An 18631-nucleotide genomic window follows, 5' to 3' on the forward strand; every position below is an offset into this window, starting at 1 on the left:
AAAAAAAAAAAGAGATAAGCAAGGTCTTCATTAATATCATATGTCTATTTACATATAGTCGCGATGGGACTGGCTTGCTACTTGCATGTCAATATCCTTCCATCCTCTATCTCGCATTTGACTTGCGCCTGGAGTTTCGCCTGCACCAAATGTTCTAACCATACATAAACATTTTGCTTTATCTCTTTCAGTTAATGGGATGAGATGTTCTGATGGAATATTAAAACTGCATAATGATGTTAGTTGTGTGTGTGTAAGCTTTCTTTATACATACTCTATTCTATCTTGACAAGTCAATCCAATCAATTGTATAGACTGTACTGCTAGATTTGATACATCAAATGCAAGTGCCTAATGAGAGTATAAGTCATATGAAGCCACAGCACCCTTTAAACGTACTCTTGCTCCCCATTTATAGGTAGCATAAATATCCAGGCCATGTGGATCATTATCCATTAATGCCAGTATTGGCAATCGACTGTACTGTATTGAAAAGTGCTTTACAAACTGCCTGGTAAGTAAATCAGGATAGCCTTTTCCCTATGAAAATAATAAATGAAAAGGCCACTGTTTTCCCTTATTCTTTTTTCTTACAGTGACAAGAATGCAACTTTGAGGCAAGGTCTGGCAGAAACCAATAGAGACTAAATGGCGAAATGTAGCCTATTTTTTATATTTTTTAGAGAGTGTAAACAAAGGACATGTATACCCCTCTTTGGGTATGCAAGATACCTCTTTTTCAATAACTATTATACATCTTGCTTTACATTTTATCTCTGCTATCTGATTCACAGGGGGTATCAATATGCCCTAACGTATGAAGTCTTTTAGTGCTGTTTATAGATGACCTCGTGAATCGAATATACCTGCTCATCATGGCAGTTCAATGTTGGCATATGCGTCATACAGTCCAGTGTTTTATTATTCTTTAGTTTGATTACAATAGGACCAAAGATTAAACCCTTTGAGGAAGCACTCTATATGGATTTGTTTATTTCATTTTTTTTTTTCTGAAGACAACATGAAATTACTTACCACATTTAAAGAAGATCTTGGTACATTATAATGACAAGCTATGTCGTCCACAATCTGTTAAATGTTATATTATCGTTTGCTCTTTGATAAAGATTAAGGCTTACGGTATCTACTACACTTTGGATCCCAAATAAACCTACATCCCTATAGTACATATCTCGTTTCGTAATTATTATCCTATGAGCTATTGCTTCGTATATCATTTGCAATACGGAAAAGTAACGAGCTAAAGTCTTGGCCGATGAACCAGTAGATAGACTCAATGTCCTAATCTGATTGTCAATACTAGTTTGCTCTTCTCTATTCATTTGCTGATTGTAGTCGGCCTTTTTTCTTTTACTAAACTAATAGTTATTATGATAGATACGATCAATATAGTCCACATACACTCTTGAAGGTAGTCTCCTAACACTTAATGGAACCTTAATAGGTTGGCCAATGGATACAAATTCAATCATTTGCATAATGGTTTGTTCGATATCCTGCATTAATGCTTCACGAGGTTTATGAACTGTAGAGTTATTAGGTACACCACTCGAATCATCTGCATAAAGCTCTGGTACGATGCTATCACCATTAAGCCAATCCAAGGTAGACATTAACACAAAAAAAAAAGAAAAGAAAGAAGAAAGAAAAGTTGACTACAATTTATACGAAATTATAATAAAGTTATAAGAGAAAGAGATAGGAAAGGTATACATTCATATATACATGAGTCATGTATACATGTTAACAGCAACCATTACTACTTGAAGAAGCGTTTGCTGAAGGCAAAGATGATCCGCCTTGTGGAAGAGCCAGTTTTACACCATTTGACTATATTATATATATTAGTACTAAAGTTGACTATGTACACACACAACTTACTTCACTGGTTAAATCAATTGTTCCATCCTGAATCTTTCTTTGAATCTCTTCTGCGGTTTTAACGAAAGCTTCTTCTATATTATTAGCAGTTTTAGCTGATGTTTCCAAAAAGAATAAACCATTCTCTTGTGCAAATCTTTCTGCTTCTTCTCGTGATACTTGTCTCTTGCTTTCCAAGTCACTTTTGTTGCCGATCAACATGATCACCGTGTTGGGGTTGGCGTGTTGACGAACATCTTCTAACCAAACCGACAGATGTTCAAATGTTTCTCTTCTAGTAATATCATACACTAGTAAGGCACCTGCTGCTCCCCGATAATAACTTCGTGTGATTGATCTAAATGACTCTTGTCCTGCCTTTAAGATAAATATATAAGCCTTATTTGTGTTTGTGTATATAAATAGCATGTATTACTGTATCCCAAATTTGTAATTTTGTCTGTTGATCATTCACTGTAATGAAACGTGTACCAAAGCCAACGCTAATACAGTGTTATTTTATATACATCGTTTCTCTTTTTTTTTGAGTTACCCAATAGTTAAATCATGAGCTGGCATAAATCGTTTATCGGTAAACTGTAATAGGATGCAAGACTATGCGTGTTTGCTTTTGTAAGAATGGTAAAGACACTCTTTAACCTTATTTTCTATCTTTTTCTTTCTACTCACTTTTCCAACACCTAATAGCATTCAGTATTAGTAGCCCCTTTAATGTGTATGAGAGCACTTTAGAAAGTATTTTTTACCTGTATCACCAATAATGATGTACTAGAATAAATGAGAGTAAAGTTAGTATAGAGTAAAGAGTTTACTTGTATCTTTCGGTACTTTTATTATGTAACTGTAATTATAGTTGGACATGCTTGAAATAAAAAAGAAAAATTGACGGTTGACTAATGTTAGGCGCACGCCCTAAAAATGATATTAGTTACGTCACTTTTTTTTCTTTGGTTTATTCCACTTACTAAATTAGTAGGCCTAATGAAAAGCCTGGATGACTTGCTTTAAAGGTCCTGCACAGCTCGTGCGCCTCTCTGAAGCGACTATGGTTTTGACTGAATGTTAAAATTAGAAGAAATATAATATGTCAATATTGAACGGATATTTCTTGCTGCATTCACGTCTCAATTCCAGATCTATTCGAGTATCGTTAATTTGGAATTCTTGAACAGATAAAAATAATCTTACTCTGACTGCATCACCAACTGCACAGTCGTGACATACTTTCAATGGGTAGATGCTAATCTTTCTTTCTATATTTACTGTTTGTTAATTTTTTACCACTCTAAGTGTTCTTGTCAAGTACCTGGATTTCTGCACTCAACGCATTCGCTGCTCTTGCATATTACTTTTTTGTCGGATCCTAAACAGCTTAATCTACTTTTTTTTCATTGGGCAGCATCCTCTTTCTCTTTCTTTGTAAACAGTTTATTAGTCATTCTTAAATCATTAGATAAATGTAATAAAGTCATACCTGTGATTACAGATCAAAGTGTTTTCTGTCTCTTAAGCCTTCTGAAGTTTACTATGGCAGCTACTACACATTACGCTCGTTCTGTATTCATCTGCTTTAATGACTAAACATTTCTTTGAAAGTGCCATTTGGATCTCCTTGAAGATCAATAAGTTAGCTGTCCAAATTCAGTAATAGCCACATAACATTAATAATTACCTTCGCCGGGATTGAGACTCTTGACTTCATCGTCGCAGAAATAGATGCATCCCCATATGCAACTACACATCGTCTATCTTCTTCAGCCACTGACAGATATTCTTTTATTTTTTTCTTCCTTTTCTTCTTGTGTGTCTTATGAGTCAGCATAGACGGAATTGGTTTTCTTTTATCTAGTTTACCGATTATCATGTCGGTAACATTGTTCAGGGCTATTCGCTTGTTCGAATACATATATCCTTGATTCACTCGATGCTTGTAGCTTTTATTAAAGTTGAATATCCTACAAAAATTAGCGTACCAAGGGGTATAATCAATTGAGATGCATGACTTTTTTATGGGATCTGCTTTAAATTAACGACAGCTTACTTGTAGTTTGTGTAAATAATGATAAATTAATATAAAACATCATACTTTTCCAATTTCGTGTATAGTTTTAGTTTAAGAAGAAGAAAAAAAGTTCTTATAAAAAAGGGGTATTCAGGTTAGTGTAACCGCTTGTTCTGTTTTGGAAACATGGTTCACTAAACTGTTAGATTAGTCAACTACATGAAAAAAGCGTCAATCTTCAAGAGGAATACAGTCTCCATTGTACACTAAAGTTCATACCATAACCATTCTTTCTTTAGGCACGGCCATTGGATAAAAACAACAACAGCAAGCTTAACAGATAGCCACTAGGAATATTCTATAGAAGGGTTTTTATAATTAAAGCTTTTTAATACAATCAATAAAGATGTTTGGGATAATGGAAATATGTAGGATAGAAATAAGAAAAAGATAAAGGTACTGTTAGAACTGTGTATATCCTTTGATAGAAAAGATATAGCAAGAATATGATACCTTTATTGATATGAAAAAACCTCCTCTATATATACTTTTTCTTCAACAGGTAAACCTAGTTGTGGTATTTACACGCTAGATACATCGTATACAACATATATCAGTTTAGAGATTTACCTATATAAATGATCTAGAAGCCTCATTGAGGTATAACTGCAAGGATAACACTTTGACATTAAATGAAAAACCCCACAAAGTGTAGAAAAGTAAAACCCCCACGCACCAATAACCATATATAAGTCAATAAGACATTTACTTAATAAACGCATTATTCTTTTGTCCGATTGACTTTTACGCTAAACACTTTTTATATTCAGTAAATATCACAATAAGGAATAAAGCTTGATTTTGCAAATACAGGATATATTAAGAGTATATTTTTAATTTATCTTCTGTCTTTCTAAATGAATGTTTGATGGTAATTCTTCTACTTGATTACTTCTTAATACAACTTCTTTATAAATCTGTGCAACCTGAAGCTTCCACGAACTGGTAACTTCGTCAGGACTTAGATTCTCTACAACTTCTTTCAACATCTTCAACTTTTGCACCGTATTTTCTTGCTCCCTTAGCAGTTCAGGTTCAGGTTCAGGCTGCAATCCTTCAATGCTTGATACTTCAGTATAACTTGGGCCTTTAAAAAGAAAAGCGTTAGAGCTTTCTTTTTCACGAGCATTTACATTTCTCACCTCTCCAAACATCATATTCAGTACAACATCCCAGAAAGAACATATGCTTGCAAACCCTGTTTCGGTATCAAAAGTCTGGGCAACTACAAGGCTTTACCGTATCATTTTCAACACGAACTTCATAAGTTTCGTCTGCATTGTTGAACGACTGAATATTGTACAAGCTAGTTCTTTCTACTTCAGAATTCATGTCCATTGCCACATGGATGCTGGCCTCTTCAGCTTCAAGCTCCCTTCTTCTTGCTTCTCTTGCTTCAGGTCCTATTCTTACAACATTCATTCTGATACGATTTATGTTGCTTAGAAAGTCTTCTTCAACGTCATTGACCAGAATATACACCAGTCTGTCAACTCTTCTATTTCTTCCTCTTTGCAAATAACTAGTCTTGAGCTGGCTGTGCTCTTGTCCACTTAATGAATCTGCCGTTATCCAAATAGTTGTTCTTGAAATAGAGCATGAATGCTGGGTATATGCTGAGCTTTCTGGTATATTCAGCTTTGCTGTTCTCCACATCATCCCCTTCAGTTGTAAGATAGCTGGCTGATGCGCTCTTTTGCTATCTGGTAGACTTTCAAGCACAAGCTTTGCTCGTACTTGCTGTGACATTGCTGTCAGTACATGAAAAAGACGCCATTGAATGTTGACAGATGGAAATGTACTGCGAATCGCATTTTCTTCCATGTTGCTCATGTCAACTGTAATTTTTTTCAGGACAGAGACTGGCAGAGTGTTTTAAATGGTAGAGCCAGTGACTTGCAGGCAAGAAAGATCTGTCAGTAGTGAAGAGGTATGCAACAGAACAGCCAGTTCCAGTTTCTGCATGTCTGATCACCAAAGTACACAACAGGCCATCTTTAAATGCAGTTGTATTATGCCTTGCATCCAAAGAAAAATTCTTCCTTTCGGCTAAAAGGGATGCTTGTTAACTTGAACAGAACTCAAAGGTGAATGAACTGTCGTAGCCATTGTCGATGTATACATTGTAATTTTTTGATTCCAAGTGGTTCAACCATAGTTTGACAGAGGCTTTCTGATCGTCATGCCTCCTGTAGGCCTTTTCAAATACCTTACTGAAGATGTTGTACACATCTTCACTGTGAATAAGGTTATTCCTGTGGGGGAATGCTTACCGCAGCTTCATTTTGAGAGCGAAATGCTCTATGCAAAGCAAAACGTACACTTCTCATATTATATCCTTCCTGCAGTCGCTGAAAGATGGCTTCTTTAACATCTGCATACAGAGGAAGGAACTGAAAATCCTCTGCAGAGCCAAGTACCTGACAGTAGTTACCATCCGCCGTGATAGCCACTTCCTCAGGGTTGCCGAAATAGCAAGTTGCTATCAAACGAGCCTTACATCTGATCTTCTTGCTTTTTTTTTTTTTTTTTTTTTTTTTGCAAGGTTCTTTGAACGGCCATAGCGTGTCGCTTACCTCCAGCGCGATAGTATTCATACAGACTTCTCCAAAGATAATCTGCACGAGATCTACCTCTAGCTCCATCCGACTCTTAATCCATAATGTCATTTCTATTTGTCTTCTTAATAGCCCACTTGGTACCATACTTAATTACGTGGCTCTCAATAACTTACTTGTACTGAGCGATATCTGTAACTTGAAGCTCAGGTACAGGACTGTAAGTATCAATATTAATTTTTAAAAAGATAGAAATAGAGAAAATAGTATAGCTATAAAATAAGAAGCAGTGTTTTATTTATTATATTAATATTTGCTTTAGAGAAACAAGATGTCGGTGACTAACAACTTAGATCACTGAGAAGAAATGATATAGTTCGAAATAGGAATACAAAGTTTAAAAGAAAAACTGCCACAAAAGCAGTGTTTTTCGTTGGGTATTTACGTAAAACGAAAAATTAATGAAAAAAAATGCAATTCTCTATCTCCTGGCTTTTCTTATCAATAGCTCATGTTTGTTATTTAACGCTTAGCTTGACTGCCTTTGGCGACAATCTCGTTACATGAGTGGAAAGTATGCGTGATCAACGCGAAGCAGTCATCGTGACCAATGTTCTCTCATTTTTCTTATTTCGGTCCCCTTTTTTGGATGACTCTGACCTTGTCATCATTACCACCGATAGGAAAATGCGACTCATGCTCTTGACGACATGAATTTTGTAAACATGTAAAAGAAGCTATTTGAGAAAACTCAGGAACTGGCTGTCATTCGATGTGACTTGCATCCACCTTCTGTGATGTCATTGCTGAGATTTAATTTGAATAATTACGCGTATTACTCTTTGCTGTGTTGACTACTCGCCCTTTATTTTTCTTCTCTTCAGAATCCAAAATATAACCATGCCTACGACAGTCCAACCCTCCATCACAGCTCACGTCCATCCTCTCGTCTTACTTTCAGCGACTGATCACTATAACCGAGTTGCCAAAGATACAAAAAAGCGTGTTGTTGGTGTGTTGCTAGGTCAAAATAAAGGAAAGACTGTAAACATTTCAAACAGTTTTGCAGGTAATTAATAAATATTCGAACCTTTAATGTTCACTTATGCAACTCCATGTGTGTAGTTCCCTTTGAGGAAGATGAAAAAGACCCTTCTGTTTGGTTCTTGGATCATAATTATGTTGAAGCAATGAACGATATGTTCAAAAAAGTAAACGGTAAGGAACCTAATAAAAGAGATAACAAACGAAACATAAGCTTAATACATTTTGTAGCAAAGGAAAAGTTAATCGGATGGTATCATAGTGGACCCAAGCTTCGTTCTTCTGATTTGGAAATTAATGAACTCTTCAAAAGATATACACCTAACCCTGTGCTCGTGATTATCGATGTAAAGCCCAGTGATGAGGAAATACCAACAGATGCTTACTTTGCTATTGAAGAAATCAAGGACGTATGTTGTAGAATACACATAATTAAGACTCATGTCTTACACTGTTTATTGTTATCATGTAGGATGGTACGACAACTACCAAGACATTCATGCACGTTCCATCGGAAATTGTAGCTGAGGAAGCTGAAGAGATTGGTGTTGAGCATCTGTTAAGAGATATCAAGGATAATGCAGTTGGTACACTATCCACACGTATTTCTTCTCAGTTAGGATCACTAGGCGGATTGCAAGGTCGACTTGAAGAGATCCGTAATTATCTTCAAAAAGTAGTGAGTGGAAAGTTGCCTGTCAATCATCAAATCATTTATAACCTTCAAGATATGTTCAATTTGCTACCCAACTTGGAAAATCAAGAGATGGTCAAATCATTTAGCACAAAGACAAATGATCAATTGCTGTTAATATACTTGTCAAGCATGATTCGTGCTGTTATCGCTCTTCATAACTTGATTGACAATAAAATCGAAAATCTCAAAGGCGAAAATAACTTACAAGAAGAACAACAACAGCAACAACAAGAAGAAACTAAGGAAGACAAAACAAACGAAAAGAATAGTAGCCAAGATAGTATGCAGATTGAATAAATCGTAATAATAAAAAAGAGGGGTCACAGTGGCTTAAATGACTCGTTTTCTGAACACAGCCCAGTCTTGTGTGTATTTTGATATATTCAATTTAAAATTTTTTCTTTCTCTTTCTTTTACTTTTATTTAAACAATGGCTCCCGTCAAGTCCAAGAAGAACGCTGAATCCATCAACTCTCGTCTTCAACTTGTTACCAAATCCGGTAAATACACCCTTGGATACAAGTCTACCTTGAAGACTATCCGTCAAGGAAAAGGTAAAGTATAGACTACGCCTTTGTAACTGGGGGGCAGGAGCCCAATAAAAAAAGTAGTCTTTTTTATTCAACAGTCTTGCCCGTTTCCCCCTGTTTAGGGCTGAGAATGTCCCCCCAACCAGTGACTGACACTCTGTTTGTCTATAGCCAAATTGATCATCATTGCCGGTAACTGCCCTCCTCTTCGCAAGTCTGAAATCGAATACTATGCCATGTTGTCCAAGACTGGTGTTCATCACTACAACGGTAACAACATTGATCTTGGTACTGCTTGTGGTAAGCTTTTCCGTACCAGCGTTCTTTCTATCACTGATGCTGGTGATTCTGATATCTTGTCTGCTCAATAAATGGGATGCCTCCCTTTTTTTCTCCTTTGAATTTATTTTGTCTTGTATAAAGATGTTGTTGTGATTCGAGAAGCTTGTACGCATATCCAGATGTATCACTGAGCGCTTCAAAGGAGAGTTGAACATGCTTTAGCTTTGTATATGATGAATACGAGAAATGTTTATGAGAAGCTTGCTGCTAATCTCCAATCGATATTGAGAAAGCAAACCTGTTTTTGAAATTGTATCATTTGTTGACCTGGTGATTACCAAACGGTTAATCAACAAATGTAGGATGTACAAATGTATCTTCACGTCATTGGAGGTCTTAACCGATACATAAAAGACCACTTATCGGATACGAAGCCGATAGTAATCAGGATACCATCAATACTTTTCCAAGACATGGTTGCGTACATCAATGTGTTCACTTTGCTCGGAGAAGAGAGAGCGCAAATGAGCACAACCGTGATCAGGACGTTGCGCGACTGATTTTTTATCGATAGGGCTGTTTTCACTCAAAAGCATCATAGAATGATGGAAGAGCACATCCTGCCTGTGATCATTGTGTGTTGTGAGCGAATACATAAGACAAGCACGGCCGGTCTTCCGCACGGCTCTGCTTGATAGCTTTTTGTAGATGTTGATCGCATTTGTCAAAGCACCAACAGAAAAGCTTCTATGATGTCGTAACGCTCGCGCACTGTATCTTAACTATCATCATGATATTTGCCTACAGTCATCTCAACTTACTTGCACTTGATTACGTACTGGCTGTTGATCCTTTTTGACCTCAAGAAATGACTGACGAGGGATATTGAAAAATTGTTTATCTATTCTCTCAGAATCTCTTAAGATTGCCTATCTGTCAGTGTCAAGGTCATATTGAGGGGGGGGGGGTAAACTCTGATGAAACAAGTCAGTCAAAGATGTATCTGTTTTAAATAATGTTTTATTTTCTACATGTATTCTTTGATGTCAAGACTCCTTTTGGTTATTTAGTTTTATTTTTATTTTTTTTTTGGCTTTATTTTCATATTTAATTATTCCCATGATTGTTCAACCGTTTCTCGAACTCTTCGTACATACTCCTTTCTGTTCTCTCGATAAAGATTAGCGGCTTCTGCGTTAGCTGGAGAGTTGGGATTGGGATCATTAAAGAGTGATTGAATACTAGTCAAGATGGCAGCTACATCATAAGTTGGACTCCAGCGGTTTTGAAGGATATCGAGACAAAGTTCTCCATTTGCATATACGTTGGGATGAAACATTTTCGAAACAAACTTGACTTGAGGTGGTTTGTTTGGCTATAATAGATGTAAGCTTACGAAGATCATATATTTATATAACTTACATATGTTTCATCAAATTGTAATACTAATTTAAATGTGCCATCCTCAAAAGGAGTATCAGCTATAATAAAAGGTTAAATTTAGAATAATTTAATATTATTTATTTCTTTATTTTACCTGGACCAAAGATGACGGCATTCCACATCATAATATTGTCCGGACAAGGAGCGCCTAGAAAAAGGATAGATGTTAAAAGAGATGAACTCTGATGAAGTCAATCTATATGAAATAGTTTCTAACCTGATACACCAGCTATATATTTATATAAGTACACTATGTATATACATTTATTATTGTTATTGTATACCTGGTGGGTCACTTTGAATTCCTTTGAAATCACGCATGAGTCGTCTTCTAGTGGGTGTAGACATTGTGTTGAACTATAAAATAAAGAGAGAAAAAAAAGAAAAGAAAAAAAAAAAAAGATAAAGAAAAATCAGGTTGTGTGTGTGTATGTGTGTCTGTGAGTGTGTGTGCGTAGTAGTCAACAAAAAGCCCTCTCGTGACTGGTGAATCGTAATCGAGAGAGAAGGAGAGAGGGAGAGCGAATTTTCCTGAAACTTACGGTCATTGAATTATTCACCAATTACGTCAATTCAAGAGAAAAATGAACCAATAAAAAAGTATAGCTGCATTGTAAATTTACATTCATAAAGAGAGAGAAACAACCGTTTCTCCTTTGTTACTGAAAATACAGAGTAGCCAATCAAATTGTATTGACAATAAACACTAAGGTTCTTACATCTGAGGCTTACTAATACTGAATTTAATAATCTAGTCCTTTTGCTGGTCCTTTCGAAATCGAAGTTCGGTCGATTCATAAAAGGATTTTAATCGACTTGGCTGATTTGACTCTTGATAGCGCAACATATAGTTGGTAAAGACCAATTCTGTCGAGAGTTTAACCCTGTGTTTTGTTAATCGTCATTGCAAACGCAAGCCGAACAGGGAATTGGTAGCGCTTGAATTACAAAGCGTCGTTTTTGGAGGAGATAGACTTTACCTTTGGTATGCAAGTGGCCATTCTAATTTGTGAGCCTGTTGCTAGTGTTACTCCAATTACATTGGTTAACATCATCAATAGCTTACTTCTTTAATAAGCATAAATTCTGCTTTATTCTACCGCATCAGATGATAAAAAATCACACTGATTGTCGTGTTTCTACGCTTATATAAAAGAAGATTACATCCTTTGACGTCAAATAAGCAATATATTCCGTACACAAGCCAAAGTCATATTAAATATTAACATATTAAGCCTACGACGCTGATTCATGGCGCCTGTAGTCTGTAGGAGTTGATGATGCGTCATATCTAATATGGTTGGCAACATTTATTCTTGCATATAAAGATCAATTTCTTTTTTGTCATGAATCTCTTTCTTTCTTTGTTCATAAATGATCACAAAGAACCTTATTTCATTTACTTATATTTTCTAATTTTCCAAGGTATAAAACATTTATTCTTCAATAATATCACACTGACAACATTAATCTTGCTATAAAACTCACACACATTTTCTTTTAATAATATTCATCTTTTCTTTTCAACAAAGAACTTAAATTCGCAAGACATCGACTTATTTGGCTTTTAAGCATCATGCTAAAGACTTTCTGTAGGTCCTGTCGCATCCCAAAAAGCCAGCTCTGTGTCGGACTTGCTTAAAGAGTGGGAAGGGATCTACGTGTATGCAAACAAAAAAATCGAAATCCTTAAAACAATGAACGAATTGCTTTATGAGCAATGATCAAGAGCTAAGCAGTGGGGAAATCAAAGTGAGTGGTTCTGATGAAAGATTGCAAGAGGACAAAGCTCGTTTGGGGCCGGATGTGATCTCGTTGCAAATGCGGCCTGAATAACTTTTGTTTAAAAAATAAACAATACCGTTCTCCTGCACTGAAGTTAGTTTTTTTTTTCTTTATTTTCATTATGGTTTCGTGCACTAAGCTTTCAACAATGCTTGCGCTGCTGTAAAAGGACAACGACTCATGATTAAAGACATAGAATACAGTCGTACCTTAACTTCGTCAATCAAGCGGACATAAGCTTACTTTGACTGGTAAAGAGACTGTACTTGTTCGCTTTTAGCGATTCAATAAAGTAAAGGCGGCGTTTCTTGTATAAACACTTGGATAATTGTAAGCTACGGTTAATCAAATTAATATAAAAACTAGTCATAAAAAGGCTGTTGGCATTTTATTAATTTTAAGAGAAAGGGATAAAGAGGGGAAGGGGAAGGGGGGGGGGGTATAGGAGAATATGTACAGATACAAGTTATTTTCATCGTCTTCTCTCTCGTTTTCTCTTTATTCGTCCTCTCCAGGAATATCGCCACCACGAAATAGGTAAATCAATTCGTTAAGACCTAATCTACTCAGTGATGTTCTTGATCCTTCACCTAAAACGCCGTCTGCAATGTCCTGATGTCGCAGTCAGTCACTTGTATCCTTTTGTATTATATTTTATGTGTGTATATACCTGTTTTTTCTGTTGTAGTGCCAGAATACGATCTTCTACTGTGTCCTTGACAAATATACGATGTACATCCACGGGCTTGGTCTGTCCAATACGATGCACACGATCAATGGCTTGATTTTCAATGGCTGGATTCCACCAGAGATCAAGGAGGATAACACGGTTTGCACAGGTCAAGTTAAGTCCCAAGGATCCACATTTGGTAGACACAATCAGGATCTTGATCTCTGGATCATCAAAGAACTTATTGACTGCATTGGATCGATGTCGTACATCCATAGAACCATCATATCTCAAGAACCGGTATCCCTTCTCTTTCAAGGGCTTTTCAATAATATCAAGCATGCCAGTAAACTGAGAAAAGATGATCGTCTTGTCTTGATCATTTGTCTCTTGAGCTGTCTGTTCAAGAATCTCCAACATCTTGTCAATCTTGGCGCTCGAGATAAACTCGGCAACTTTGGCCACTTCCTGTTCAGGAACGACTTCCTCTGCTTCTTTGATAAGATCAGGTGCATGTACCTTCAAGAACGATTCGACATCAACTAACATCTGTCTGTCAATAGGACCACGACACTGAGGACAACGCTTCATGTTGCCATCTTGATTGTTCCAATAATCTAAGAAACAATTTAAAAAATCATTCAACAGATGTTATGTATGTTTACTTACTGTCAAAGCACTCTTTACAGAGGATGTGACCACATTGCATAATTTGTGCGTCAGCAGCAATATCCATACAGATGGGGCATTCAATCTCTTTTAACGAGATAGCATCACTTAACAAACGTCTGACCACTTCCGGTTTCATTTTTTTGGCAAGTTCAGTGCGTTCACCATGCTTGGCCTTCTCGACAGCAGTCCCTTCTTCTACAGTCAAACTGGGATGCAAACAGGCCTGTCTAAGACGTAGCAGAAGCACGAGGATGGAGGAGTAGTTCTTCATGACTGTGCCTGCTTGCATATATCGTGTGAATCTTGCTTGAGCCCTAGCGTTCACAAAGTCATAGTGAGTACGCTCATCAGGCGAGAAATCGACATAGGTCATGTGAACATTTCTTTCAGGAAGATCCAGGATCGGTCGTCCATCAATCACTGCCTTCTTTGAGCGTCGCAGTGAGATCGCCTTCATTAACACATGAGCGACTCTGATACCCTTGTTGGCATTACCCGAGCGCATCGGTTTGATGATTGTATCTCTAAATTCGTCCCACTCGCAGAAAGGACGAATACGCAGAAATTTGATCAAGGAATAGAGTTCATCCACCTTGTTTTGAATAGGAGTAGCTGTCATACACCATCTGTAAGTGCTCTCTAATTGACAACTATAACATGGGTTTAGTCGTCGCCTTGGCGAAATTAAAAAAAAAAACTTACCATCCACGAGCAGCCAGAGTTCCCTTGTTTTTGATTGTATGTGCTTCGTCTAGAATGACTCTATGAAGCTTGACTTTAGAAAGTGGACCTTTGAATCTTTCATTAAAATCAGATGCGGCTACTGCATAAGAAGTGATGATAACTATTTAAAAACGTTAGATGAATTATGATATATTCTGTGTTATCGTTACCGTCATAGTTTGCAAGTGCATAAGGATTTCTAGTTCTCCCAGGGCCATAGTATAAAAGAACATTAAGTTTTGGCTCTGTCTTTGATTCAATCTCTCTACGCCATTGATCAATTAAAGACACAGGGCAGACGATCAAAGTGGCCTTTAGGTTGAGCTCACCAGTAACATCGACCATTCTTTTCGATATGTTACTCGGGTCAACTGGTGTAGGGTTCTCACAGGGATTGCGGCAAATGATAGACAATGCTTGTATTGTCTAACAAAAGACAAGTGAGTTGTAAGAAATGTGGCATTTTATGATAAATTTACCTTTCCAAGACCCATATCATCAGCCAGAATACCTCCGCGGTTGTTGGATGTTTCCATCTTGTACATCCACTGTAAGCCGATTTTCTGATGCTCAAGCAGGTTGATACTCATTCGATCAGGCGTTCCTGTTCTGTTTTCTGGTGGCGGCGGCTCATCATCTGTTATATTCTGCAACAAGGTACGTAGTTCCCTTTCAGCCTGCTCGGGTGATATAGTAGAAGAGCGTATACCAGGAAGGGGAGGTGTAGACAGCTGTTGTTCACGTATACGATCGATAATGGCAGACATATGGTCTAAGCGATGCGCACCACGCAAGGTATCAGCACTTAGGGCGGGAGGTGGTATAAAACTAGAAGGATTCAAGGCGCCAGGCTCTATATTAAAGCTGGATCCACTACATCTAGATGCTATCGGACGATGTGCTTCCTTGTCTTTTCTTCTTTGAGCTGCTGCAGAGCTAGAAGCACCAGGATTGTATCTCATCCAAGGCACATGACTAAGATAATCAACAACTTCTTCATCCGATTCATCCTCCAAAGGAATGACTTCATCCAATTCATTTTCCTCTGTAAGGTCAATCAGATAAGTATTATCATCTTCATCATCTAATTCAATTATATTCCCCCTTCTAGCTCGTTTATTCCTGTCTTCTACTTCAGTCGCTTCATTTTCTCTCTTCAACGTGGTCTGTAGAGGTGTTGGTGCCGGTGTTTGTGAACCCGAAGGCTGCTGTAATTCACGTTCATAAGTTTGTTGCATCAATCTGGCCATTTCAAGATCTCTCTTGGTTTCCCGTTCAATTCTTTCTTCCAACTCCTTTTGAGCACGGATCGTCTCAATGTCGATACCTAACGCACGTAATTCATCAGGATTTTCGAGACCGGCTTCAACAAAGAATGCATAAACATCATCGTCTAGAGAAGAGCTGCCCTGGGCTGTTTGACTACTACTGCTGCGGCTATGGGTGTCGTTATAATCATTTATGAAAGCCATTTCTTCTGCTGTCAAGTCAAGAATGTCGCTATCAGAGTGATCCTCTTCTTCGTTATGAAGATGATTGTTATCAGAAAGAGAGTGAATAATGGCCTCTTGTATTGATTCCGTCTCTGATAAAACGTCAGACTCGTTCGCAGCCATGGTTATTAATAATAAAAAAAAGGCAAAAAAAAAAACAAACAATCAGCTTTCAGTTTGTTGATATTCAACGTCACATCACTCTTTTGTTCTAAGCGCAAAAACCCCTCTTTTTTAATTAAACTGAGGATGGTATGGTATAAATGAAGCCTTGTTAAGAATTGTATAACGTGCATCAGCAAAAGTATAAAAGATGCACATAATTTATTGTTAAACTTGGCACTGCCTTGTTTTCATCTATGTTATTTACAATTTTATAATGTCGGATGTATCAAGAAAAATATCCCCTGGATGTTCTCGCTGATACTCTAAGCAAACATTCTTTAGATTATTAACAAAGGTTGGTACAGCAGTCTTTGCAGCCCAGTTAATAACCGACTTTGGTATACTTCCCTAAGGAAAAAAAGTTACTTTTCTTTTCTGTATTCGTGATATTACTTACCTTTGGATCATCAAAATAGTCCATAAAGATAAGGCACCCATGGCCATCTTTATTAGGAGAGATACAAATATTTTGCAAATAAGTGTCAATACGAATCGTTCCTTTGCTACAAGGAAAGCTGTCTACAGGCAACGACTCGCCCAGGATAACAATGTGCACTATATCATTTTCGTCTTGTACCAGCTGCTGTTCCATGACATAAGCGTAATCACGATTGGAAAGTGGCCAAGGGTACTTGATTTCAAAGTGAATGGCTTTATTGCCATTGTGGTCAAAGTATTGATAACCCAACATATGTTTATCCCATTGCTTTCTAAAATCGAGATCAAGATAGACTTGAGCTAATGTCGTTGGCTTCACCTCATTCCAACCTCCAATCGCTCTATACTGAAATAATTTATCGCTTTTCCCGTGAGCAGGTTTTCGATAGACCATAAATTCTGGGTTACGCTCATACAACTCCCAACCGTTCAAAAAATCTTGGTCATTTTTGCAGCGGTTGACATATTCACGGAAAGTGTCCTTTGAAAAGAATGGCATAGGTACAGCAGTTTCACCGTCAATAGAAAATAGCAGTCGGACTCTAGAGAAAAAAGGGGGACAAAGACGAAGGGATGTGGTCAGTGGCCTTTAGATCGCGCTTTTAAATCCTGTATTTGAAAGTTGGAGAAAGAGATGAAGAACAAAAAGAGGCTTACATATCAAGGATATATAGGTGAAATAGATTTTCAAATGAATGAAGGTGATGTCCATGCTGTGGGTAATCATCAACCTAAAACAATAATATTTCATAACGGTAACCTTTGGGCTTTGGAGGCTTCGCTTTTGATCTATTCATAGGGTACAACTTGCTGAAAAAGCGAGAGTGATCGGTTCCACCACAAGAAAGACATCGAGCCTACTTTTGCTCATTACTTAATGTCTTGTTCTTTTCTTTCTCCTTTTTAATTGCTTCAGTCATAACAACCTTGTTTATATATTAGTGGCTTTGATCGGGACAAAGGTACAGCTAGAGGAATAAGTAGGAGCGTACAATACAGCTTCAATGCTGGTATCATTGTTAGCTGCATGTATAGATGTCTGGCCACTGGTAACAACATTTGAAGGATCAGGAGCAGATATATCTTCTTTAAAAGCTTTCAAAGTAGCTTGAGTATTCTTGCCTATTACAATAATCTGTTATGGAACTGATAGGTGTTATCTTTACCTTTTCTAAGCAATGGTGTTTCTTGAAAATCATCATCACTTGCTTCAAAATATGTATTCTTGAATAAGCTTGTTTGAGTTTGTGCAAACAAAGAAGAGAACCAGCGAACAGCGGCTAACGGACTCTTGATATCATGTCAACTTTATATCTTACGTATCTTTCCCTTTGTTGCGCTTTGCCTTTGAGGGCAGAGGGTCGTCATCTTTCGCTTCATATTGAAGTAAAGAAAAAACAAAAAGTAACTGCTGTTAACCTTGTATCGGCTTGATCTCGTAGTCAAATCCAAGAAAGTAAGAATGATGAAAAGTTATTCACTATGAGGCAACTGTCTTCTCAATATCCTCATCTATTTTGAAGCTTATACATGTTATGGAAAGTCTTCTTTAATCATTAATAGCCAGCGCATCAAATCGGTTTCCCCTTTTTTCTGACATTAGAAAAAAGGCAAATGGAATCGAGACCGATAGGAAAATCGCATTACTCTGTCATTGTATTATCTTGACGAAATGAATATACTCGATATAGATTTTATCCAAATCCGTCTTATCATGTTACACTTGATACAAGTATGACAAAAGAGGCATACACCAATGCTACTTGTGATCACATAATTATATCCTGAATGGGTGATAACAATCTATCAACTAGTATCGAGTCATTTCGAATATCGCGATATGTAATAGAATTAAATGACATAATAGATCTCTTATTAGCAACGTGGCAACGTATATCCTATATGAATAGTATTGGTTGTAAGGGATCCTTATGATCGCAATAAGTTACTCTCTATCGTTGGACGTTTCGCTTGTTAATTCTCCATTACAAAGATCTAATTTCTTTTCTTCTTTTTTTTTTCTATCTAAGTCGGAAACGATGACTCGTAAATCAAGATGAAAGCACAAGTTTGATGATTTGCAGTTCTATAAGATCGAGTCGACTCTTTACTCATAATAGCATATGATTCGCACAGGCAACTCTATGGTTTTATAATGATACAGTAG

At 37.1% G+C, this 18631-nt stretch overlaps 9 protein-coding genes across 9 annotated transcripts in view; 2 read left to right on the forward strand and 7 right to left on the reverse strand.

The window, feature by feature from the left end:
* RHIMIDRAFT_292929 (DNA topoisomerase IV, alpha subunit) overlaps window positions 1-1660 on the reverse strand; it is a 2028-nt gene extending 368 nt beyond the window's left edge. The window contains exons 1-9 of the mRNA XM_023613939.1: window positions 1423-1660; window positions 1140-1374; window positions 1036-1089; window positions 867-977; window positions 733-810; window positions 595-663; window positions 400-540; window positions 275-351; window positions 53-226 (exon numbers count right to left, since the gene is read on the reverse strand). Coding sequence (XP_023465078.1) covers window positions 53-226; window positions 275-351; window positions 400-540; window positions 595-663; window positions 733-810; window positions 867-977; window positions 1036-1089; window positions 1140-1374; window positions 1423-1634 — 1151 coding nt within the window. The 5' untranslated portion in view covers window positions 1635-1660. The remainder of the gene's footprint in view (window positions 1-52; window positions 227-274; window positions 352-399; window positions 541-594; window positions 664-732; window positions 811-866; window positions 978-1035; window positions 1090-1139; window positions 1375-1422) is intronic.
* Window positions 1661-1671: 11 nt separating this feature from the next.
* RHIMIDRAFT_23544 (ras-domain-containing protein) lies at window positions 1672-2758 on the reverse strand. The gene is made up of 6 exons (XM_023608352.1): window positions 2731-2758; window positions 2572-2670; window positions 2435-2496; window positions 2318-2384; window positions 1903-2259; window positions 1672-1851 (listed from the first exon to the last, which is right to left on the reverse strand). The coding sequence occupies exons 2-6, from the start codon at window positions 2590-2592 to the stop codon at window positions 1765-1767; spliced, it is 594 nt and encodes a 197-aa protein (XP_023465079.1). The 5' UTR covers window positions 2593-2670; window positions 2731-2758; the 3' UTR covers window positions 1672-1764.
* Window positions 2759-4797: 2039 nt separating this feature from the next.
* On the reverse strand, window positions 4798-5797 carry RHIMIDRAFT_238806 (uncharacterized protein; the record flags this gene model as incomplete). Its single annotated transcript, XM_023609039.1, has 3 exons — window positions 4798-5051; window positions 5107-5152; window positions 5204-5797. 3 exons carry the CDS (start codon window positions 5795-5797, stop codon window positions 4798-4800), a joined length of 894 nt encoding a protein of 297 aa, XP_023465080.1.
* A 232-nt stretch (window positions 5798-6029) lies between these two features.
* On the reverse strand, window positions 6030-6669 carry RHIMIDRAFT_238807 (uncharacterized protein; the record flags this gene model as incomplete). The annotated part of the gene is made up of 3 exons (XM_023609040.1): window positions 6030-6173; window positions 6238-6459; window positions 6541-6669. 3 exons carry the CDS (start codon window positions 6667-6669, stop codon window positions 6030-6032), a joined length of 495 nt encoding a protein of 164 aa, XP_023465081.1.
* Window positions 6670-7422: 753 nt separating this feature from the next.
* RHIMIDRAFT_204004 (Mov34-domain-containing protein) lies at window positions 7423-8560 on the forward strand (the record flags this gene model as incomplete). Its single annotated transcript, XM_023606725.1, has 4 exons — window positions 7423-7591; window positions 7648-7740; window positions 7798-7976; window positions 8039-8560. 4 exons carry the CDS (start codon window positions 7423-7425, stop codon window positions 8558-8560), a joined length of 963 nt encoding a protein of 320 aa, XP_023465082.1.
* Window positions 8372-9368, forward strand: RHIMIDRAFT_23587 (60S ribosomal protein-like protein L30). Its single transcript, XM_023608436.1, has 2 exons — window positions 8372-8817; window positions 8965-9368. Exons 1-2 carry the CDS (start codon window positions 8694-8696, stop codon window positions 9162-9164), a joined length of 324 nt encoding a protein of 107 aa, XP_023465083.1. The 5' UTR covers window positions 8372-8693; the 3' UTR covers window positions 9165-9368.
* Window positions 9369-10186: 818 nt separating this feature from the next.
* RHIMIDRAFT_204077 (ubiquitin conjugating protein) lies at window positions 10187-10866 on the reverse strand (the record flags this gene model as incomplete). The annotated part of the gene is made up of 5 exons (XM_023606733.1): window positions 10187-10450; window positions 10498-10556; window positions 10613-10666; window positions 10736-10747; window positions 10803-10866. 5 exons carry the CDS (start codon window positions 10864-10866, stop codon window positions 10187-10189), a joined length of 453 nt encoding a protein of 150 aa, XP_023465084.1.
* A 1776-nt stretch (window positions 10867-12642) lies between these two features.
* On the reverse strand, window positions 12643-16070 carry RHIMIDRAFT_257380 (uncharacterized protein). Its single transcript, XM_023611275.1, has 6 exons — window positions 14848-16070; window positions 14539-14794; window positions 14348-14489; window positions 13643-14295; window positions 12974-13590; window positions 12643-12915 (listed from the first exon to the last, which is right to left on the reverse strand). Exons 1-6 carry the CDS (start codon window positions 15982-15984, stop codon window positions 12802-12804), a joined length of 2919 nt encoding a protein of 972 aa, XP_023465085.1. The 5' UTR covers window positions 15985-16070; the 3' UTR covers window positions 12643-12801.
* Window positions 16048-17098, reverse strand: RHIMIDRAFT_257383 (Bet v1-like protein). Its single transcript, XM_023611276.1, has 2 exons — window positions 16424-17098; window positions 16048-16374 (listed from the first exon to the last, which is right to left on the reverse strand). The coding sequence occupies exons 1-2, from the start codon at window positions 16961-16963 to the stop codon at window positions 16228-16230; spliced, it is 687 nt and encodes a 228-aa protein (XP_023465086.1). The 5' UTR covers window positions 16964-17098; the 3' UTR covers window positions 16048-16227.
* Between the last annotated feature and the right edge of the window lie 1533 nt (window positions 17099-18631).

This window comes from Rhizopus microsporus (genome assembly GCF_002708625.1).
Source record: "Rhizopus microsporus ATCC 52813 unplaced genomic scaffold scaffold_11, whole genome shotgun sequence".
Classification (NCBI taxonomy): Eukaryota; Fungi; Mucoromycota; class Mucoromycetes; order Mucorales; family Rhizopodaceae; genus Rhizopus; species Rhizopus microsporus.